Source organism: Aythya marila (assembly GCF_965140915.1).
Source record: "Aythya marila genome assembly, chromosome: 1".
NCBI lineage: Eukaryota > Metazoa > Chordata > Aves > Anseriformes > Anatidae > Aythya > Aythya marila.
This window is the reverse complement of record NC_139042.1, coordinates 122,857,414-122,881,799: the sequence shown is the minus strand read 5'-3', so window position 1 is coordinate 122,881,799 and position 24,386 is coordinate 122,857,414. Positions and strand designations below refer to the sequence as shown.

At 39.8% G+C, this 24,386-nt stretch overlaps 2 protein-coding genes across 4 annotated transcripts in view; both read left to right on the top strand.

Annotated features, from left to right (window-relative positions):
* Positions 1-833: 833 nt before the first annotated feature.
* Positions 834-11,210, top strand: METTL16 (methyltransferase 16, RNA N6-adenosine). Its single transcript, XM_082784665.1, has 9 exons — positions 834-1,041; positions 1,119-1,318; positions 2,643-2,783; positions 4,313-4,428; positions 4,740-4,882; positions 5,904-5,973; positions 8,167-8,256; positions 9,333-9,506; positions 9,595-11,210. The coding sequence occupies exons 1-9, from the start codon at positions 914-916 to the stop codon at positions 10,210-10,212; spliced, it is 1,680 nt and encodes a 559-aa protein (XP_082640791.1). The 5' UTR covers positions 834-913; the 3' UTR covers positions 10,213-11,210.
* Positions 11,211-11,423: 213 nt separating this feature from the next.
* Positions 11,424-24,386, top strand: part of POLQ (DNA polymerase theta) — a gene marked incomplete at its 5' end in the record, with an annotated part of 51,896 nt that continues 38,933 nt past the window's right edge. For all 3 annotated transcript variants that reach the window (XM_082758121.1, XM_082758122.1, XM_082758123.1), the window contains 6 exons: positions 11,424-11,586; positions 13,938-14,120; positions 14,682-14,812; positions 16,033-16,189; positions 20,661-20,769; positions 22,983-23,202. In XM_082758121.1, coding sequence (XP_082614247.1) covers positions 11,424-11,586; positions 13,938-14,120; positions 14,682-14,812; positions 16,033-16,189; positions 20,661-20,769; positions 22,983-23,202 — 963 coding nt within the window. The remainder of the gene's footprint in view (positions 11,587-13,937; positions 14,121-14,681; positions 14,813-16,032; positions 16,190-20,660; positions 20,770-22,982; positions 23,203-24,386) is intronic.

Genomic DNA, 24,386 nt, shown 5'->3' with positions numbered 1-24,386 from the left:
TTATATGATGAACATTGAGACAGTAAGTTCCTCCTGTATCAGTGAGAAAGCTTGAAACTTGGAAGTGAAATGTGTCCAAACTGACAACAGGCAGTGACAAAGCCAGGTTTTAATTCCCAATTTCAGGCTTTGCTTTTATATATTTAAATCAAGTGAGATGGTACAAAAGCCCATTATAATCCACCTTTTCTTTCACAATTTGTGTTCGACAAACATATCAGTATAATAATAGCTAGAAGTACATGCTCTTGATATTATAGAAGTGAAACTAGGAAACTCAGAAAGCTTTTCCTGGAGTGCTACCTAAGGCTTTTTCCCCCACATCAAACTGCATTTAAAACCCAGGTACACTGGAGTTCAGCGTGCCAGGTAAGCCAAGAGCAGCCCACTACCCCACCGTTAGGCTTTCCACACCCCAAATTCAGTACATTTAAAAAAAAAAAAATAAAAAATAATTCAGGATGGTGAGAAGCTTCAGAAGGCTTTGAAGGTGTTTTCAGCGTAACGGAAGTCAGTTTGGCATGGCATGGGTGGTGCAGCTGCGAAAAGAGAAGACTAGAGGGCAGCCTTGAGGAAAAAAAAGGAAATTCGACCTGTTAAACGTGTGTGCTTTTTATTTATTTATTTATTTATTTATTTGTCACAATTTTTCACCGAACATCTCAATCCCCAGTAAACTCCCCCAGACTTTAAACTCCCCCCTCCCCTTTCTTTAACCCATCCCCTCAAGATGGCGGCTGCCCGCTCCTCCCTCACAGCGGACCGCCCCTCCCGGTGCTTTCCCCCCCACTCCCCCGCGGGCCCGCCTTGGTACGGCCCGGCAGCCCCCGGGGCCCGTTGAGGAGCCGCTTGGGCGAGCGCACGGCGCTGTGGCGGTGGGGGGGGGGGGAGCGCCCCCCGTCAGGCGGCCGCCATGTCCCTCAACAAGTCGATGCACGCCCGCAACCGCTACAAGGACAAGCCGCCCGACTTCGCCTACCTGGCCGGCAAACACCCCGAATTCCGGCAGCACGTCCAGACCACCCTCTCCGGCAGGGTGAGGTAGGAGCGGGGGGCCAGGGGGAGAAGGGCCGGGGGTGGTGCCGGAGCCGCTGCCGTTCGTTGTTTGTTGCTTGCAGCCTGAACTTCAAGGACCCTGAGGCGGTGAGGGCGCTGACCTGCACCTTGCTGAAGGAGGACTTCGGGCTGACCATCGACATCCCCCTGGAGAGGCTGATCCCCACCGTGCCCCTCAGGCTGAACTACATCCACTGGGTGGAGGACCTCATCGGCCACCAGGGCGCCGACAAGGCCGTGCTGAGGCGGGGGATCGACATAGGTAGGCGGGGGTTAGCTCGGCCTTTGCTGGGGGTGAAAGGGGCCGATGAGAGCGGTTAGGCATCAGTAGCGATGAGAAACAAACAAATTTGCTTTTGAGAAGCAAATCTGGAAGGTCATGGTGCTGAAACTGGCAACCTAACCCCATTAGTAGTTCATTTGGGCAGTATTTCTCTGCACTCACACATGGATGACTAGCAGGCAGTGCTTTGGCTCCTTGTGGCCCTGAACTCCCTTGAACGGCTACATTTTTTCTCTTTATTGCCAATGTAATTCTTTAATTCTTTAATTTTTAGCATGGTTTCCAATAGACAAGCTCTAAGTTTATCTCATCATGTGGTGCATGCACATCTGCTTTCCTTTCAGAACTCTTAAACTTGTTACCCAGCTTCAACACATTTGCTAATAGGTAGCGTTTTCAAAAACAATTTCTAATGACTTCATTGTAGCAAATAGCTAAGTAAAAGAGAGATCCTTTAACTTACCTAATTATTGGAAAAAGTTTGCAGTCAGTTTTGATATTCTCATTTAGGGAAAGCAGTAGGTCATCCAAGAATAACATAAGAGGTGCTCTGGAAATAATTGTGCATGCTTTTGCAAGCTTACTGATTTTTTCTTCTATGCTTCAGTAAGTCCATATAATAGTAGTCTCCTGCTGTACCTCTGAACTCTGTTTTTGTAGCGGTGAGATATTTATTCTTTTTACCCATGTCCATTAACTTTAATCCTAAGTTTGACTGTCACTGGTAATTGGACTGCCAAGATGTGCCATGAATTTTAAAAGAATTCATGTTGTGCTAGAAAGTTTTTTTCTTTGTTACCAAGTTATGTCTGGATATTTTTTTCTAGATACCTTAATTGAACCCCCCCCCATTTTATTGTTTTAGGCTTTAGGAGAAAAAAAAGTCTCATGTCACTTTTTTGTGTATATGTGTGGTTGCTGTATGCATAAAAGTAAAATTATTCATGATAGATAATAGAAAAATGCAGAAGAATTTTTTTTACTTTCTTTTTTTTTAGTAAAACCATATATTTAACTTTCACTGTATAAATTAATTATTGTCAAATAATAGCTTAAGAAAATAAGTTGATTGTTTACTAGAAAACTAGTTCCAGGTAGGTTTGCAATGTTCTTTACTTATAGACGTATCTTTGACAACGCTGTGTTTTAAACTACTTAAGCTTCATTAAATAACCAAGTAATGGGTGATCAGTGGTCAATGTTTTCTTGAAATTACTCCTTTTTTGTTGTAAAAAGTACATAGTTAACAGCTACGCTGTGTATAACACTGTTTTGCCTTGTTCATGGCTTTTTGCATCCTCAGGGACGGGGGCATCTTGCATATACCCGTTGCTTGGATCAACTTTGAATGGCTGGTATTTTCTTGCAACAGAAGTGGATGACATGTGCTTCAATTATGCCAAGAAGAACGTGGAGCAGAATAACTTGTCGGATCTTATAAAAGGTATGATGTAATAGTATATGTACTAACATACAAATATTGTGTCCTATTTTTCTGCAATGTTCAGGGGCTTATCAGATTTAGTATTCTTGCCAAATAACATGCTCTGTTGTTTTTCCTGACACAGAGTGTTTTCTAAGGTCTGCTTATGCTTAAACCAGAAAATCACAGCTTATGTAGAATGGAAAGTGTGAATAAAGAACTACTCATCTTTACAAAAATTGGAAAGTTAAGCTTTATCCTAGAGGGTTCTTCTCTCTTCATGTTTTTTTTTTTTTTTTTTTTTCTTCTTTCCTGCTATTGAAGTATTTCTTAAGAGTTCATGCTATTTCTGCTGCTAGGAGTTGCTCCCCTCAAATAATTCTCATGATACTGGTACCTACGCTTTGCTTGTACAGAGTAAGGCCTCAGACCTCATTTCTGAACGAGGTCTTAACAATACCTGTGGTAGTAGTAGAATGCAAGAGGATGGAAAAAATTCTGTGGGAGCCCTAGACACTATAAAGCCAGTCCATGATTCATCTCTGAAATAAAAACTTCGATTCTGCTAGTTTTTGAAACATTTTTACCTAAATGTTTTCCTCTTAGCCTGTCCTCCATGTCAGTCTTGAGATCCAAGTCTCGATGTGGGGGAACAATGGCAGTATTCTGTTACGGCTCTTAGGATTCCCAGTGGTGTGGTGGTATTTCACTTTACTGGTAAAATCTCTGGCAAAGGGAGATATCTCAGGTGAAGCTGTAGTGCCAAAGGTGATAAGCTGGAGTGACTGACTGCTGTTGACTAGAGCTACAGGCAAAGCAGTTCCCCTGAGGGCACCTGTAGCAAGCGGCTGCCTCCAAACTACCCACCCTGCAACTTCTTAACTCCTGGGTCTGAATTGTTAAGCTAGAGCTGATATGCTACTGTAGTCAGTAACTTGATTTCCTGATTGTATTGTATTTTTTTTTTATTCCCAGAGGAAAAAAAGTATTGTTTTTTTGTCTGACAGTGAAATACTGCTGTCAGTAACATTCTTCCAAAAATAATCTTTTCTATATGTGCAAAACAGGAACTGATAATCCTGGGAATTAATTATAAATGCTAAAGCTTCAAAAGCAAACAAACACAAAACATGTGGAGTTGCATGTGTATTTTATTGGAATGGGTTGATGTGCAAGATTTATTGTCTAGTTTAAAAAAAAATCAGCACCCTCTATATAATGGTAGGTCAAGGTATTTTAATAAATTTGATCTCTGATAGCTTTTAAATTTGTGGTTGTATGTGAGAGCTCAGTGTAACTCATGCAGTTCCTATTGCTTTAAACTAATGTCTCACATTACTACTGTGTCATGCTTAAAGGCTGTTTATATGCTAATCCTTAACGTAGTCTTTATTTGCATGCTGATGTTATGTTTTTTGTAGACATTGTTAAGTGTCTGTATTGTTAAGTGCAGTTTTAGTATAATACATTGTTTGAAGAAAGACTGAAACACAAAATGCACGCTAGATAAAATACAAAGTTCTGTACTGACTCCATCTGTTTTCTATTAGTGGTTAAAGTACCACAGAAAACTCTTCTAATGGATGCACTGAAAGAAGAATCTGAGATCATTTATGACTTCTGCATGTGCAATCCCCCCTTCTTTGCCAACCAGCTGGAAGCGAAGGTAAGCTAGCAAACTAATGCAAGCACTTACTCTAGTAATCAGCGAGTGGGAGGATAGCAACAATTTAACAGCATCTCTTGGGGAAAGTTCAGTGGAAAATCCCAAACCATTGCAAAATAGCATTGAAGTTTTCTCCTTTCCTACCCCCTTGCCCCAAAGAGATATTGAAAAACTAACCACTACCCCATCTGAAGTGGAGGGTGACTAGTAGACTTTTTTCATGAGTTCTTGCCATCTTATAGAGTAAGTTTAGAAAATAGAGCCTACCCAGCATTTCATTACAGTCACTTCAACTGTTTGTTCTTATCCAGGGAGTAAACTCTCGAAATCCACGGCGTCCTCCTCCAAGTTCTGTAAATACAGGAGGGATTACAGAAATCATGGCGGAGGGGGGAGAGCTGGAATTTGTCAAAAGAATTATTCATGATAGTCTGCAACTGAAAAAGAGGTTACGGTAGGTGTTCTGTTCCAGTTAAAACTTTTATCTGCTGCTTTGGTTGAAATAGTGCGGAAGTGATATTTTAAGTAAGGAATGGAGCCGTGTTATCTGTTTAGTTTCTTTAATGATATGTACACAGCAATAATTTGGTCTCAGTTTATATAAAATTAATTGTTCCTGAACATCAAACAAGTACTGGTTGATATGGGAAATATTTAAAGGCAGGAGATTAAAAAAAAAAAAACAAAAACCTGTAGAAGTGAAAGTTGTAGCTTGCTGCTCAATTAGCACACGCGTTTGCTGAAGATGGTCAGTGTGTATTCTTAGGGGCTTCTGGGATAGGAGGTTTTATGTCATTGTCTAGTAATCTGTTCGTTGCTTAGAAGCTTCTGTCTTTTCATGGTTGAATTTGGTAACTGCAGCTTTACCTACTGAATGGCAGTGTTGTACTGGATGCTATCTTGGGTGAACATAAGCTGAAATAAAAATCACAGTAAGACTCCTTTTGAACAAGAAAAAAATGTAATGTCTTCAGTTTTTTTCCCTTTTTCTTTTTTTTTTCATTCCCCTCGTGAAATATGGGTTAGGTGATGGGAACCCAGATAATGAGTTATGAATGAGCAGAATTGGTGGTCAGTAGGTCTGCTGCTTAGGCCAAAATGATTATCAATAACTGAATATTCCTTTTCACGCTGATTCACCTCCAGAGAAAGTGGAGAAATTAAAACAAATTATTTTAAGGGGCAATATCTTCCACATGAAGTCACTGTTCAAGACATGATTCTTGTTTTTTAGATGCCATTTCAATATTAGTCTTACTGCATTTTCTAAAAATCAGCGTTTCCCTTACCATTTTTTCTCCTATCCTGATTCATGTTGTACTTTGTCCTAGTCACTGTTGAAGAGTGTAATTTTGTTCTTTGGTTTTGTTTTTAAATCTTCAATTGTTCATGCAGATTTCCGATCCAAGTTGTTCTTTTTGTTATTTTCAGTTGATGTATGTTTATAAAACACTTTGTTAATATATTGTCTGCAGATGGTACAGTTGTATGCTGGGAAAGAAATGCAGTTTAGCACCATTGAAAGAGGAACTTCGAATCCAGGGGGTAAGTTCTTATAAAGTCCTGTATATGTTCAGTTCAATATACACTGTGTTCCAATGTGTGTGTGTAATTATTATTGAATGATATTTTTGAATCATTTACAAGAAAAAAAATGTGATCCTTGTTAGGCAAGCACTCAAAGCAGTTGAGATTTAATTGCTGCAAGATCAAAGATGATAGATAAATTGTCCTCTATCATCTTTCTTTTTTTTTCTCCTGTTTCGTCTGTCATTTGTAGAACTGTCTTCATCCTTCCTAGAACTTAAAGGGCTTCTGTTTTAAAAGTCTTAACAAAGTTGTTGTAAACATTTTTTTGCTTTCTTTCCTTTTAGCTAGCATGCAATCTATCTATTTGGTTGACAAAATAAATTGCAACATTTATTTTTAAAGATGTAGTTTTATTTGTTTAATTCGCTAACAGTTGAAACTGGTGTTAGTTGCCAAGACAAAGAACTGGAAAGACCCGGAAAAGGCTGAATGAACTTTAGTTAAAGAAATAAGTCTCATGTTTAGACGTAGAGCTTAGGGATATGGTTTAGTGGGGATTGTTAGCGTTAGGTAGAGGTTGGACTCGATGATCTTGAGGTCTCTTCCAACCTAGAAATTCTGTGATTCTGTGATGTCTTCTTTCCTGTATGTTGAAGAGCTTGCTGTTGTTATGGCCTCTGACATCCTCCATCCATCCTTTTTCTGAGCTAATACTGTAACCTCCCCATTTAAAAATTCCTGCTTTGCTCTGACAAACGTTTTACAACCTAGCCTTTTCTCATTGAATCACCTTCTGAATGTTGGAATAGTTTCAATGAACTGAAGGATCCTGTTCAACCGATATATACAGTTTAAAGTTAATTACCAACTTTTATGTTCTGTCATTGTTTTCTCTGTGGTCAATTCTGGCACCAGATAAAACGAAACCTTGTGCTAGTGATATCTCGTGCAAGAAGGGTGTGCACAGGACTTTTTTATGGCTTGCTGGAGGAAGGATAGTCTTTTATGATTTCCCCTACACAGAAAATGAGTTATGAGATCTCTCCTTGCGTATGTATGGTGGGGAGCAGAAGGAAGGAGAATGTGTGGTGACATCAATTATCAGAAAGATGAACTACAACCCGTAGAGAATCCCTAAACTCAGTGCAAAAAGCAAACACTGAAGTAGGCACCAAATTTGACATATCTGACTTTCTTCCCTATTCTTGCATTGTTTGCACCTCAGTGAAATGAGAGAGATCCTTGCCAACCATTTACAGAAAAGCTGAGGTTTTGCTTTTGTATTCTTGATATTACCAATTCATTTTTTTTCATAATCTCTATTATAATAGCATTGGTATTACATTTGTTTCAACCATGCACATGCTATTTTGTGATTCAGGTTAGAATGTAGCATGTTTCAGGAAGAATTTTGATAGAATTAGAAATATAAACCTTGGAGAAGTTCTAGGATTGAGATTTTTCCTCTTTTTTTTTTTTTTTTTTTTTTTTTGAAGGCAGTTCTCAAAACTAAGATTATTTTGCTGTGCAGAGCTGGGGCTTATGCTCTGGAGCTGATGATACTTCAGAGTCAGCTGGAATTGTTGATATTTATCCTTGCTATTACGTAGCACATTATCAATACCATACATAAATGCCTTACAGCATATGTGGCAAGTCTAGTTAAACACTATAATTGGATCTAAGTTTTATATTTAAATACAGTATAAGTTCAAACTTGATTTTTTTTTTTTTTTGGCAAAAGAGAGAGAAATGTTACTGAGCACATTTCTGCCATCTGCAGAAAGTGAAGGGCTTGGGTTTGCAGCCCTTCGTTCCCTTTGTTCTGTGTTCCTTTGCTACAGCAATGGGTTCAGCATTCAAATGTAGAACAGGAGCAGGTCCTGAACAAGGAGAAAGGATGTGTTTTTCCAGAGACAGAGTACAGATGTGTGCAGGATCACTGCACAGAAAGACTAGTGTTGCATGTTTCTGAACTTGAACTGGGAGCCCTCAAAAGACACAGGTGAGAAATTTTGGTTATGGGTATGAGCCTGGGTACTGACCAGCTTTAAGTGGCACTAACATCTATGAACTACGCCAGAAGGAATCTCCATTCCTGTCATGAGAAAATAATTATGCTAAATTCATTTAGTTTGAAAATGTGCAAAGTAGAACAATGTTTTTCATTGATATAAAATAAAGTTTTATATTGCTGTTTTTGCATAGGTTCCTAAAGTTACTCACACAGAATTCTGTCAAGGACGCACCATGAGATGGGCACTGGCATGGAGTTTCTATGATGACGTACAAGTACCTGTAAGTAGCTTGATTTTGGCTGGCTTGTGATTGTCTGGGCCTCTTATCTGAGGAAGTGCCTCATGGGCTGTGAATGCACCTGCTGGGAAACAAGCTGTTCTTCAGAATGGAATATTGATGGGATGGGCTGTGTGGACAGTGGCATTTCTGTCTTGGCTCCCAGTCTGTTAGCTGGTGTTTCCGACAATTCATGTGTATCTGTGTTTAGGGAGGAAAAAAGAAGCCTGCAGGGAATTCCTGTGTGTTTCAGTGAAAGTAAGGGTCACTTATAAGACAATTCAAAAAGCTATAATTTTTTATAAAACTATAAAACTATAGTTTATAGTTTATATTTTTTTAATAAAAATTATAAAAATTATAGTTTGTAAAAAGTTTATATTTATTTATAAAAATTATAGGTTATAATTTTTATATAGTTTATAGTTTATAATTTTTTAATAAAACTATAGTTTTATAAAAAATATAAACTATATTTTATATAAATATATAAAACTATACTGAGGTTTGGCCTAGATTTGAACTTAATATTTCCCTCTGAGAACTTGTTTTTAAGTTGACATATAGATCGTTACCAAATAGATGGAAACACTTTTAGCTGCTTTAGACCTGCCTACATGATTTTAAATGGAGCCTGTTGACTTTCAGTAAGGGGAGTCAGTTGGTTTTTGATACAAATGAGTGCATACTGGAAAATAAGTATAGGGAATAACCAACCTTAGAGAAGATCTTCCAAGTAAACATTCAGTAAACTTGGATCATGACGTGGATCTTAGGAATAGAAATCAGGTGTGGATTCCCCAGAGCAGCCACACTTTGTCAGTACACAGAGGGATAATAGTTTGAAAGAACCAAAAAAGCTTTTTGCTTAACATCTGAAGATAAAATCCCTCCCTCTGTCCATCATGCCCCTGTCAGAGGTTTCTAATAACTCCTTGTAGTGAAGTGGAGCACAGGCTGTGTCAGTGACAATTTAGTGGCTATACTCTTAATCCACATGTATTCTGAGTACAAGTCATCCCGCTAACACTGCACAGCATGTAACTTTTTGGTGTTAATGCTGGTTTTCTTTCTTCTAGTCACCTCCCTCTAAAAGAAGAAAGTTAGAAAAACCTCGGAAACCAATTACATTTACAGTCTTGGCTTCTACAGTCAAAGAGTTATCCACCAAAGCTGCAACTATGGGCTGGGATGCTGTAGAAGCCATTGCTGTTGTTAGAGCCTGGGTAGAGAAGATTCTTGCTGACCTGAAGGTAAAATATTAAATATTAGATGTTAGAACAACATCTTACTTTAAAGCATAGTATGGATAGTATGAATTTCTGCTGTCTTCTGCAATAGGTTCAGCATAAGCGTGTTCCCTGTGGAAAAGATGAAGTTAGCCTGTTTGTGACTGCCATTGAAAACTCCTGGATTCATTTGAGGAGAAAGAAGCGAGAGAGAGTAAGGCAATTACGAGAACTTCCTCGAGCTTCTGAAGACGTTCTTCAAGCAATGGAAGAGGAAAAAAATGGCCAGAAAAGGGTGAGCAACAGTTCGGACTGTGAAAAACCCAAGACTGAAGACTCTGAAACAGGGTTTATGGCACCCGATGAGGATGTCCACTTGACCGCAGATGACAAGCTAACGGAAGAATCTGCTGCCAAAGAAGAACATAGTGAGCACATGGAGGAGGAGGAGACAGAAGCAAAGCAGGCAGAAACGTCATGTAACAAAGGTTCCAGTAATGCGAAGGAGGAACCTCAGCCTTCAGAGGAAGCTGGCAATCCAGCAGTTGAAAAAGGGCAGAGTCCCAAAGAAACTAGTAGATGTTTTCTTTTCAAGTGTTTAATGAATGTGAAGAAAGAAGGAAATGATGTACTAGTAGAAATGCACTGGGTTGAAGGACAGAACAGAGACTTGATGAACCAGCTGTGCACATACTTACGGAACCAAATTCTTCGACTAGTTGCTAGTTAGCCCTTTTTCCCATTTTGGTAGAATGAGTCCTTAAATTTTGTAAACTTTGTAATAGTTTAACATTTTCAGTCAGGAAAAAAAAAAAAAGAAAAGAAAAAAGTAAAGTGGAGATACTTTAAATATATTTTTTTAAACGTGCAAGGAGTACATGAAATATCACTTCATGTCCAATGAAATGCTGGGAAATAATCTCTTGTGCTTCAGCTGTAAAACAAAATGTTACAGTGCAACGTGTCTATACTGTGACCATTTCGAATATCAACAGTGCTCATTCTGGTCTTTTTTTCCTGATGCGAAATATATATATATTGTTACCAAGTAAGAATCTTTACTGAAGCATTTTCTTCAATCTTTTTCATACTAATGCAGGAAATTGTTACCTGCCTTGGGAATTGCCGTCTGCGGCTGAGTCCTCAGCTGAGGGTTTAAGTATGCCTCTGTTCCCTTAATGCATTTACCTGTTGGGCTACAGAGCAGCAGGATGGATATATCCTCCAACTATCAAATCAGATAAAAAATCACTTTAGAAAAATCACCTTAGAATACATATGATGCATTTTTCTGGTGTTTGGGCTTTGAAACACTGAAGAGCTTACTTTAAGTGAGCACCTGTTTGTATAGACTTCATTCTAATGCCTGAATATTGATGTCTATGGAGAAGTTAAATTAGTTGTACACTTTCAGAATCTGAAGAGATTATTTCTGGCTAGGTGACCTATTAAAAGCATAGAAGGCAAGTCTGTTTGTGCTATCCTGTGCTTATCTTTTCAGCTTGTTTCATGCAAGGATGCTGAGCCTCACAAGGTAAGCCTGTGTGCCTGTGATGCACTTGTTATTCTGAGGAAGACTGCAGTGTCTTGCTTCGTTAATTACCTCCACCTTCCACTTGTAAAACATGAGTAGCTTACACTCCTCAGTAACCAAAGCTGTTACACTTCCAAAAAGAAAACCAATAGCGATTAGGATGGAAGAAGAGTAATAAAAGCGGTGTTACTGGTGTAAAAGCAGGTTAGTGTCATTGCGTCTGTAGCAATACGGGAAGAATCTCAAGTCACACTTGCGTACAGCTCCACAAAAGTGTTAGGGGCATGCCAGGAAGAGGCAAAAGGTGTCAGTGGGACCGAATTTGTTTTTTGGGAACGGACGGGAAGAAAAAAACCACCTCAGGGAGCCGCCCGCTGCGGCCGCTGGGGGCAGAGGCCGCCGTTTGAATGGCGCGGCGGGAAGATGGCGGCGCCCCCGCTAACGGCGGCGGGGCGGCCGCTGCCCCCGGGGCCGGGAGGGGGGCACCGCTCGGCCCTCATGTCCCCGGCCCGGCCGTGCTGAGCCCCCCGCCCGGCCTCCAGCGCTCCCTGCACGGCAGCGGCTCTCCAGGTAGCGGCTGGGAGGGCAGCGGGGCTGCCGGCGGCGCGTTGGGCTTGTGGGCGCCCTCAGCCCATCGGGCAGGGCAGGGGGGAGCGCCCGGCGCTGCCCGGTTCTCCCTGAGGGAGGGGAAGGGAAGGGGCTGCGGCTGAGGGTGCGCTCCGGGGCCGGGGGGTGCTTTGGGGCTCCGAGAGGCTTCCTCGGCTCTGCTGCCCCGCTAGGGAGGTGAAGGGAGGCGGCTGGAGGCGGGCACGGTGCTGCTGGGTGCTGCTCTACGGCGGGTCCTGTGCTTGGCTTGGCCTCTAGGTGCTGCCACAGCACAGCGATCCGTACGGCCTGGGTGCGGGGAGGAGCGCCTGGCTGGAGTTGATTCAAGAGCACAAGAAGCTGGTGAAATGGACTAGATATAAAAACATGGCATTAAGTGTTCCTGTGTAGTGCCCTGATACCTGCAAAGGCAGGGGAGTGCGGTAGTTTTGCTTGATATCTCACCTATATGCGCAACATGTTTGACACAGCTGCTCCTAACTTCATCTCACAATATTTTTATCGCTCTCTAAACGATTTTCATCTCCCAGCCACTTCTGCAGTCAGGTAGCGTCTTCTCCCCAGCGTGGCTACGTGCTGCAAGATGCAGTTTTGTCAGCTCCTGTGAATGGAGCTGAGCGAGGCGATGTGCGTGTCTCCTCAGGACACCTCCTCCAGGAGGACTCAGTGTGTCCCCCTGACCCCACATTCTGCAAGGGTTTTCCTTCAGATACATCTAAATGCCCAGTATTTAAATCCAGCAGTGTGTCTCATCCTCATTTTGACTTTCTTAGCATTTTTCTAGTGGGTAAGAGAGGTTAGTGCAGTAGTACGCTTGTATACGTGGGTCTTTAAAACTTGTTTCCTAAGGCACAAGTTTTGAAACTTATGTTCGGTGCTAATCTCAAGGTATTCTTCCAACGCTAGAATCATGTAATCCTTTACTCAAGCTGTCTTTTTACGCATTGTTCACTGTTTTTAACTTTAGGAAAGAAACTTGAGATCCCTTTGTGCATTTTGTTTGACTCTTTTATAGGGTTACAAATCCTAATTCTGCCATACTGGTGGCAGTCAAGGATAAACAAACCTGATCTCCTTTAAATGCCCTATGAGAAGCCTGTTCTCCTTGTGGCATGCTGTTATTCACTTCCAATAGTGCTGAATGTTTTGTTCAGTATTTGTACAGTGTTTTGATTATCACAGACCTGAGCTATATCATCTTTTTTATGTATTTGTGCACAGGACAGTGGTCAAGTACCAGTGATTGCTAGGTTGGGGTTAACCTCAGGAAGGTGGTTGCAGTTTTTCATACGTTAAATGTAAGTTCTAGATGCTACACAGTACATAGTACTACAAGCATAAGCAGGCAGTGTTTTTCTGATCTACCTTGCCCTTCCACTGTTACAACAATGGTGGAAAATTCCTTTTAGATTTTTTCTTTTGAATGTGCTGGTAGAAATCGGTACAGTAGAGCCAGTACACACACTGACTTGTTTTTCAAATAGCTTCGATGAGGTCTTTTGCAAAATGCTGCTATGGGAACTAAGTAGTCGTGGATGATAGGGGAGGCATCGCTTTGGATCAGAAATCTGTTTTCTGTCTCAGGTGAGGAAAAGGACAAAAGGTTTGAGTTATCCTAATGATTTGGAAAAAAGGAGAGCCAGGGATGAGGCAATATTTGTAGCCAGCACAAAGTTATCTAGGGTTATAAAGACAAGAAATAAGCAGAAAGGAACTTAATTAAGCTAGAGGAACTGGCAATGTGGTAAAGATACCAATCAGTGTTGAAAAACAGAAGCAACACATTGTACAGAGTAGCTTGAGCTGCCTGTTTGTTTTATGTTAGTTATTTTAATTCATCTGTAAAGCAAAAAAAGAGCTTGGGCAGTTCTATAATCTGCATGGATTACTGGAGGATCAGTAGCAATAATCTAAAAAGGAAACAGTCTGAGTAAGGATGAGATGGCAAATACTTTGTAATGCTGTTACACTAATCACAGCTGAAATTCTGCTTGAGTCTGTATTTGGTCATGGCTATTCTGTCTCAAAAGCAAATATCAGAGTGAGAGTTTGGTGAAGAAATTATTTGAACGTGGAAAACCTAATACGAGGAGAAATTGACAAGGTGATGTCAGGAGATAAGAAGAAGGGTAAAACATTCATAGGAAATATTGAAAAATATGGGGGAGATAGTTTCTCGTTACCTTTCCTCACAATACAGAGCTTGTAAAGAAGTTTGACATTTGAGTATCTGACCTAAATGATGACCTCAGATTGAAGGAGGATACAGGATGATACTTTTTGTTTGTTTGTTTTTCCCCTCTTCCCACCCAAAGGGAAATACCAGCAAGTAAATGTTCCTGAAGACCAAGCAGACAAGTTGCTCCTCGCAAGCTGGGGTCTTCCGAAAGCAGTTCTGGAGAAATATCACAGTCTGGGAGTAGTGCAGATGTTTGAATGGCAAGCAGAATGCCTAATGCTTGGACAAGTTTTGGAAGGAAAGAACCTGGTTTACTCAGGTATGCAAACATCTCACAGAAGCGATCCCCCTGACTTTCCCAGTGCCATTCACAAGAACACGTTGGGGTGCAGGGAGCAGAAGAAGCAGGACTGGTGAGCTAGAAATCTGTGGGAAACACCAACTTAGGTGTCTACTCTACATGGGAAGAAGGTCACGGAGCAGCAATGGGGTCGAGAGCAGCTTAGAAGTAGGGGCAGGGTGATTTTCTTAGGCGTTCATTTGAGTTTTATTACTTGGTTGCAGAAGACGTTGGGCCAGATTATTGAGTAATGCCTATGCCCCACTATGTTACACACCTTCCATGGTTCTTGTGATATCATAGTCCACATGATATCCTTGTCTCTAAATTGGAGAGACATGAATCTGATGGATCATGATCTCTTGACCCTTTATTGGGATAACTACAAGTGTAGTTGTGACTGTATGAGATGGGAATCAACTGAAGAGCTTTGCCCCAAATTCTCCTTGTTTTCTGTTCTGTTTTTATGATGCTTACTCTTTGGACAACTTTTTTTTCCTTTAAAAATTAATAATAATAAAAATAAAATACGTTTTTCAGCTCCTACCAGTGCCGGAAAGACTCTTGTTGCAGAATTGCTCATTCTGAAGCGAGTCTTGGAGACCCGTAAGAAAGCTCTTTTCATCCTTCCCTTTGTCTCTGTGGCCAAGGAGAAGAAATGTTATCTGCAGGTAAGTAACATGCAAAGAGAGGAAATGGCTGGCTTATAGTTGCTTTTTAAAATGAAGTCTTTGCATGGATTTGAGGGGAAAAATAATAATTTTGCAATATAGTTTCAGAAATGAATTGTGGTAGAATGAGATCAAATTTTAAATTAAGTTTGAGAAAAAAAAATGAAAGACTTAGCCATAAAGGGAAATTTCTAAAAATAAAATAAAACAAATAATTAAGGAGTAGATTAAAATATTTTATTTTTGACTGTTAGAGTATTGTTATTTGCATGCATTGGCAGATTTTATAATATGCAAGCTTAAAAGGAATTTTCTAATTAGAGATTGTGTCTAAAACACTGCAAAGGGGTGGTGTCAGCATAATCAGAAAGAAACTTTTTATTTTAGCTTTCCTTTGGGTGTTCCAGCAGAATGTTTTGCTTTTGATTTCACTTTGCTAAAAATACATTTTGACAGAATGTAGGTATGTCTGGGCTTCCTCATCTCAGATATTTAGAAACAAACATACAATGGAAGCAGTCTTTTTAAAACAAACAATTTTTTTTTCTGAAAGGTGTTCCTATCAAATACTGTTTCCATTAGCTAATGTGCCAAATAAAAATTAATAAAGGCGAGAACAAAATCAGTGGGTGTTTTTTTCTATAGTTTCTGACACTTAAGATATTTTGTATTTTATCGAACTGAGATGGCACCTTTACCTTGTAAATTGCTAGGAAATGTTACCAAGTGCAGAAGCTACTTTGTAGTGGTTGATAATGGAGAAAAGCTTTTTCTTTAATCTTGTAAAGCTGGAAAGTTATCTATGCTGTGTCCTCCTACTTCTGGCCTAAGGTTTGGCTTTAGCTGCACACACTTGGAATCGTATAGTATCCTACCCATCTGCTTCATAATATTTGTACCTTTTGTTAATGCAGAGCATAATGTGCCAAAGCTTTGGCAATGCAGTAATACTCATTGGAAGAAAAGGAATCACTCTTTTTTGACTTTCATCTGGGAGTCATGAAAATTTCATTTTTTTCATCTGTCTTAAAAAAAAAAAATGACAGTGGTGTGTGGGGTAATTAGTAATAATTGCCTGAGTTACAGTTTTAACCTGATTAGTTGGCATTATAAGTGTTAGGGATTGTGGTTGTAGAATGCAGTCTTTATGTGATTTCAGCAAGCATTGGTCAAAATTCAGTTGTAACCTTGGCAGAACATTCTGTGTCATTGGAAAACAGGCCCTGTTTCAGGAGGTGGATGTGAAAGTTGAAGGCTACATGGGAAGCATCTCTCCAGCTGGACGTTTCTCTTCTCTGGATGTTGCTGTCTGCACCATTGAGAAAGCCAATGGCCTCATCAATAGACTAATAGAAGAAAACCAAATGGACTCACTAGGTAAAATGCTACTGCCTCACCACTGGGGGGATGAGTTTTTTCTTTTACATAATCTGAGTACATGTGGAATTATGGGATCATTTGTATTTGCTGTTTCCTATGCAACAGACAAGCTGTACAGGAAAGCAGAACAATTTTTCTTCATCCAGAGCCTGTCTGATTTGGATTTAGGAACTCAGTCTGGACTGTTCTACCTAGCTCAGTGACTGGGGAGTGAGTAGGTAAAATTGCAGCTTTAGTTTGTCTGACGTGGATGACAATCCACAGACAGATTATTTGCAGTAAGCAGTGATTCTCACAGTGAGAAAATATATTCCAATTAATGAAATTGAGTTATAAGTCTATGATGTGTTTGAGTCCAAGAATTTTCTGTTTGTTTGGGACAGAGGTTGTGTATGTATGTCATTAATGGTTTACCTTCAGTTAGCTCAAAGAAGAGGAGAAATTATTTTCAGTGCTTGTTGGGGTCCAAATAATGAATATTTGGAGCTGTGCTGGGTAGGCATGGTGACTAGAAGGGATGTGGCACTCATCTCTCTTTTGTAGTCAGCTCAAAAGCCCTGTCTTTGCAGTGGGCTACTACAGTCCTGATGACCACTAGATAATGGTGGTGTCCATTTAGTGCTTAGGAGGAGACATAAAACCTGAGGAAGCCCTGTGTTTCTAATACGTACTTGGAAAGTGTCATGTTTTCCTAGCCCAATTAGATGATTGTTCTCTTTGTCTCTTCAGTAAAACTCTATCCAGTTGTATTTTGCATAGTAATTCTTCCCATCTTTGATCTGGCCTGTAACATAGCTTTATGTTAAAAATACAAAAATTGGAAAGCTAGATGAGTGTCAAACTGCTCTGAGACTTCCACCTGTAAAACTGCTGTGCCATGTTCATCTGGTATCATAATATCCTTTACCATTGTATACCAGAAGAGTTTTTTAAACACAATAGAGAGTAAGGGAAAGAAAGCTTTGCAGATTTTTTAAGAGTGTGAGATCATGGGATAACACATTCACACCTGGACTACAGGGGCTGGATCACCATGAATTCTTAGGCTGCCAGTGGGCTGGAAGATGAGTAGATGACCATGGCTGTGCAGCATTTTAAAATCATTTCAATTGAAGCTGCTGCAGTCTGACCCAATTCTCAATTGCATATCTTCATCCCTTCCTTTGCAAGAGGACTGATGATCGTGCAGTTAGTTATTTAAATATATGGCTCAAAGTTTGCTACTTCATTTATTTTTTTGTTTGTTTGTTTGTTTTAAATAGGGCTAGTTTGATGCTAGGTCAGCACACTACGTGCTGTACTGCCAGCACAAGGCAACGAGTGGGGTCATAATATCCTCATTTATGTTGGTTTGGGTGCCTTACAAACATACCCAGTGTACTAAGATGCATTGTTTAATAATAGCATCTTTCAGAAGCTGGGGATATGCCAAATTCCTTTGGTTGGCACCTCCACTCCATCACTACATCTTTTTTTGTCCTTCGTGAGAAGAATGTGCCTGAGATGAGTCATATAACTCCGAGTACCAACAGATATGTGACTCTTCGCTGGCACATTCTTCTCACAAAGCAGTAGAACAAGGCACATGAACGCAGGATTTGAGTTTCAGTATTACATCCCCAGCACTGGTACCTCTTTAAAGTATTACATTTTTCTTACACCACTTGAAAGCACCTCTACTGCAACCCTCTTTTTCCCTTGTGTCCCAACATGACCATACAGCTGAAATAAGAGTAATTTTTCTTCTTTGTGTGCTTATTTGGAAGTAATTTTAAAATTCAATTTTAGTTTCAAAAGGCATCTTTAAAAACACGACAAATTTTCTATTTGGAGATGCATCTTCATAAAAGCTGTAAAATAAAGGCAGGAGCTGAAAATGCCTTTTTAACTCTCACCTAAAGCAAGCTTGTCTAATACTGGAAGATTGTACATTGCCTTCTAATTAATTCTAAATTTAGACCACTTCGTAACAAGGGTGTTTTATCTTTTGAGATGAGTTATTGGGAGATGACTGCAATTCTGCAATTCTGGCTGGATTCCATCTCAAGCTCGAGCTGTTCCTTTTGTTGATGTCAACCCCCTGCTGACAGCTCACGTTGCCTTTGGAAGTTGTTGAGAGCAATTCAGATCCTCTGCCTGGCAGAGCTCTCTTTGCTGTATGAAGCAGTTAAAAGCAATTCTGTGTTGCTAATTATTATATATCATGTGTCAGTTTTGAACGTCCAGGTACACAGGAAATGCTGTTCCTCTTGTTGTTGTTCAGCCTCTTGACACTGACGCTAAAGAAATTTTTGGGAGACCAGATTAGAGAAGAATCTTCCTTTTCAACATATCAGCTGGGAATAACGGATATGTAACATGGAGTTGTGATACTTGTTTCTTTTCTTAATTTAAACTTGAATAAATAAAAATAGGTTCTAGAAAAAATCAATTTCTCCCCCACTGTCTTTAAGAACTTTTTAATTTTAAACAGGATGCAGACTTAAAGAAGTCTAGTTATTCTAGAATAACCATGTGTGAGATCTTTCAGGTACTTCTAATATTTTATTCATTTTTTGTCAGCAGTCTGCTAGACACACCTAATTTGCAGACAGACAGTAGACACTGAAGGTGGCCTAATTTTCAGTAGCAATGCAGAATGATGCAATTATGGCCCTAATCGCACTCCTGAGCTCGTTGCTGAGTAAAAAACGCCATTGCATGCTGGGACCTGTAGTCTTCCTTGGCTGCAATTCCATTTTTAAGATAAGGATAGCTTTGTGAAAAATAGTTTGCCTGATGGCTCCTGCTATGTTATCCCAGTGGGTGCCTTCTGAGTACTGCTTGAAGAGAGAAGAGCTGTGTGCATCGTGTGACAGTCAGGTCTCATCAGCTTAGAGACTGCTGAGGTAACACAATGCTCAACTTTAGTGTGGGTATAAATATTTTTTTTTATAGCTGAGTAGCAGTAGAAAGTATAGAACATGTGGCCCATCTGAAGAACAGTGACATTCCCCTTGTTTTGGCCTGTAGATACCACTAGTCTTATACTTCATTTCAGGAAGCACAGTGTGTGCTGCTTGGTGCAAAGACTGGAAAGGTAAGCTGTATGAATTTTTCTTTAGGAGGTACCCCATTACACTGTTGTGTCTCAACTACTGGAAAAAAACAGTCAGATTATTGGATGGGAAAGCAGAGGGAAGCTTTTTTCTGGTAGCTGAATAATTGTCTCTTTGGTGACCAATGAATTGCAAGTTTTCATGAGTACAGAATAGAGGAAGTAGAGGAAGACGGAGGAGCTGGCTGGGTGGGAGTTTGTAAAAGGGGCTGTTGGAGAAGTGCAGTACTCTTCTAACTTAAGTGGCTTGAAAGAGAAGTGAAGAGAAAACAGAGAAGGAACATATGTAGGAAGGAGAGAAAAAAAAAATGAGAGGGAAAAATAGCATTGAAGTAGGTAATAGAAAGTCACTCTTGCCCTTAAGTTCCTGCTATTTTTGCTATATCAGAAAGATATTTCATAGCTCCAGCAAAAACAAAAGCTCCACAGCAGCAGAACTAATGAAACCCAGTGTCCTCTATGACCTGCTTTCTTTTATTTTTTCCTTTTTTTATTTTTTTATTTTTTGTTAAACCTTCCTTCAGCGTTTTCCATATCCCTGTGGCACTGTCTGCTGGTCAGAAAATCTACATATTGCTACAGGTTGGGATGTATGCAGGAGGTGTGCTGGGTGGCTCTGTGTTTTTTCCTTTAAGAAGCAAAGAGACCCCAATCTACTCTAGATGCTGATATTCAGAAAGCTTTTCAGTCAGTATTCTTTTCAGTATTTCTACCCATCTTTCACATTTTATGGAAGCGGCTGATAGATTAAAAAGGTATTTGCAGGAGGTAGGAGGACAACAGATATAACAGTCACATAAGGATTTTTTTTTTCACTAGAAAGCCAGAATTAAATAGCAGAGCTCATTCTGGTTTGGTGGGTGAGAAAAGATATAATAGGAAGCCATCTCTGCCAGGTCACCTGCTCTAGGTTTCTTTGCCTTTTTTACTGACATCACTGTATGGTGAAGGAGCGATGTTTTTAATGTGAGATCATGATGGCAACAAAGCTTTTGACTAGCTTATTAAGGGCATTGGAGTATTTCCTTCCAGATACTCTGAGGCCTTGGGGACTTTTACTTGCAAATGGTATGGATGCTTCAGTACTGTTTTGCATGGTGACCAGATTGTAGCAACTCAACCTATTTTTTTTTTCAGAAGCTGGGTATTTTGTATGGTAGGTTGTGGGAAGTGAAATGTCCTATCGTTGGTCATTATTTGTATCTCTTAAAAGAACCAGTGACAGAAGAAAGTCATAACTGTGTTGGTAAGCACAGCTGGGTTTGTGAATTTAAATTTCCCTTAATCATGTGGAATATTAAAGGAAATCTGAGGCTATCTGTTCTTAGTTTGGAGGTTTATCAGTTCTAACCTGAGCGCTTCTCTTTATAGGAGTTGTGGTTGTGGATGAGTTGCATATGCTGGGAGACTCTCATCGAGGATATCTGTTGGAGCTCCTTCTGACCAAAGTTCGATACGTGACAGAGAAGGCTGCAAAACGGTGGGTGGACCAGGATATTTTATCTTATAACACTAAAATATGGATGGCTTAAATATTTTGTTCTCTAGATAATTGGAAATTTGGGTTAGCTCCAGGGTTTTTATGTGAGTGATGACCTAGACTATTTTGGTTATTAAGGTCTCATCATATCACCCCTCCAGGGGCCTGCTGTTTTAGTCAAAACCTCTTTTCCTCATGGTTTTTAATTTGAATGCTATCATGGGATTCATTCTCTCAAAAAAAGAAAGAAGGTAAAGTTTTCCTTTATTTTTTTTAGCATATTTATTAAAAACAAACCCAAACAAACAAACAAACAAACAAAAAAAAAACCACAGAACTTCAGACTTCTTTTAATATTTTTCCTAGACAAAGGCAAAAGGAGGAAACGGTATATCAGTCATCTTCATTTTTACCAGTTAAGCTGACAGAAGGGTCAAAATCAGCTGTTCCTATGCACCAAAACTCAGATTTTGCCAGCTTTTCACTGCTGCTTCCTGTCTTGTGAGTTATGCTTAGCCCAGACTGCCTCTTCAGTTGTAGGGGAACTGTCTTTTTGACACTAGTCTCTTTGCTAGATCTTTTAACCAGCATTTCCCACCCTGATTTCCAGGATCCAGCAGTGTTCAGGGTTGAATCACCTCTGACTATTTTCTTGGTTTGGAAGGCAGTATACTTCAGTATACTTAAGAGCATCATGAGTTACTTTGCCACTGCTTTTCCCTTGGCTTATCATGCACCTGCAGAACAAATACAGGACAGTTCTCGGATTTTCTCCATTCCTCTGAAGAACCAAGAAGGAAAAAACATGTCAGGGAAGACCAGGTACATCAAGGAATGTTTGAAGGAAGATGAAATAATTCAGCCTTCACCATATAGGCACTAGGGCCCAGATTTTTTATCTCTCTGTCAAAGTCAAATTGTCGTACCACTTGCTGACAGGACGGAAGTGACCTTTTTGATGTTGTTTTTCTTTGATGCTTTTATTTTTTAACAGGAGACCCTTTATCCAAATTCTTTAAATGCTGTCCAGCCTGACCAGTTAGCAGAATGTCGAGTGCTTTTAAAAGCTTTTAAAGTGGTTAACTGGACATCCTGCTGAAGTATGGTGCTGTGTCATTGGACCAGAAAATATTATCTGATGGTCATGGCCAGCATGAGTGCCATTGCTTCTCAGCAAGGCTTTCACAGACTAAGATAAATTCTGGAGCAGATTTTTCACGCCTCCAGTCCAAAAGAATGTCGTGGAACTGGATTTTTTTTAATCCCTGGTGGGGGATTGTTATGCTAGCAAATGGTTGAAGAGCTTGGGAAAGAGGTTCTGCTTCTCCATATCTTCCTTATTTCTGTCTTATAAGCGACCAGGGTTTTTTATCCTAGCTTTGGGGTAGTCTTGTTTCCCCTGTCTTGCCTTTTCCAGGATTACCAGTATGTTCTAAGAAGGTTCAGGCCATCTGTGAGCTCACATTAATTTTTCTGGCCTTTTTATTTTTTGAAGTCTCAATTTGTGGCTAAGGGCATGAATGAATGCAAGTTAGTAGATGTAAAATGTTGGCTTAGAAGCAGAAAAAGAAAACAAAACAAAACACGCCTGTCATGTGAATTTAAAAGCCTGAATTAAAGTATACATTTGGGTGTCTAAAGCTTTGTGTTTTCAGGTCTGTTAAGAGTCGATTATTTCCCACTGACTTGAATGGAAGCAGTTGTTCAGCACTTTGAGAACTGAAGCTGCTTTCTTCTTTACTGAACTAAGGGCTTTGGTTCCCAACTCTAGGAAGACCTTAGTTTATTATTATTTATCCTAAAATTGAGACAAATGGGTATCTTAATTAAGGCATTTAGTGTAGACAGACTGCAGCAGAGACTGAGCCATGCTTTTATTTGCATGCTCTTATTAATGGCAAGGAAGTAGTTAATTTGTTTGTTTTCAGTTTCTCCAAATATGCAGTCAGTGTCTAGCTGTTATTGCTTAAAGAAGCTTAAGATTTAGATTCAAAATGACAAAAAGTTGAATTATCTTGTAATGATCGCATAGCTTTTCATTGTGTTCACTAAGAGTGGAGTATGACTTGTTTCTTTTTCATAAAGCTTAAAAACAAAGCTTTGGACTTTAGACTCATGAAGGAGATAGATTGGGTTCATTTTCTCTGAATGCTGTTTTGCAGAAGAGTAGCTTGACTTGTTACTAACTTTAATTTTCTTTTAACCACTTCCAGACGGACAAAGACAACCGGCCATGGTTTTGGAGGGGTACAGATAGTAGGCATGAGTGCTACCCTCCCTAACTTGGGAGTGCTAGCCTCGTGGTTAGATGCAGAGTTGTACTGTACGGATTTTCGCCCTGTGCCCCTCATGGAGTGGGTGAAAATTGGCAACAACATTTATGACTCTTCCATGAACCTGGTGCGAGAATTCCAGCCCAAACTTCAACTGAAGGTAACAAAACTCTGAGCAGTGTCTTTGGGACCTTTTCTACAGCTAAAGTTGAAAAGACAGCTTCTAGTATGTTTTTAATTTTTTTTGAACAAACACAGTCATGAAGTCCTTTAGGTTTCTTGAATCTGACTTGAAGAACCAAATGGATAGAAATGAAAAAATGTGCATTTCCTGCTTGTAGATTCCTCTTCTGTGGAGTCTCTGAGGTGTGAATTTTCTTCCCAGTCCTCCAAACTGCTCTGTGTCTAATAAACTAGTTGCTCTGTGTCTAGATAAACTAGTCTAATAGTTGGACAATATGTGCTAAATGGCAGCAATATTTTGAAAGTACCCAGCCCTCATGTGCACAAACATTAGTAGCATGGTGGCACAGCAAAAAAAAAGGATCCTGGAAAAAAAAAAAAAAGAAAAAAGAAAGAAATGTTTGTGACAAGAATATCTAGAAGCTTACATTTATGTAGCCATATTGATAAGGTGATGTTGTATTTCCTTCTCCAGATATGTTTTGAGGTAGTTGCTTTGGATAGGTACTAAATTGAGAGAAAGAACTAAACTAGGCTTATGACTCAACACTTTAAGGGATTTAACTTCTTTTATAAGACCAGGCAATCCTCTTGAGCTTGAAATCTATCACTGCACCTTCACACTGCTCTTTCTGGGCCCACTTTGGGGCACAGAACAGAACTTGATGAGCTCACCACTTCTGCTGAATTTGGATGAATCCTTATGCAACTTTCATATCCTTAAATACATATGTACAGTTCTTGCCTTTGGTCTCCTGTTTTCATTTGTATTTCACTGCTTTTTATTACTTACCTTACTCTTACCTTTTTTCTCTTCCTTCCTTTGGCCTTGCTGGAAGAGAATCTGGCTGGCTTAGCCAAGCAAGATTGTTGCAGGAACTCTCTTAGGGTCTTGTAACCAAAAAGACAGGCTGTAAATGGTAGGGTTTTGCATGCATGTCCATATATTTACCTTCAATCTTTAGTCAGCAGTGCTTTCTGGGTGCCTCTTACTGGGGATGCTCAGACTACTGCACCTCATGCTTTTAGTTTAGCCAGCCAAGTCTTCCTTTGTAGTTACTGTAGAGCAATGTTTTACCTCAGAGCTTTTCTGAAGTTTAAAGCAGTAGTTTTTGGTCTTGTCTGCAGGAGCTTGTTTCTTTCCATTGGCTGTAGGAGTCC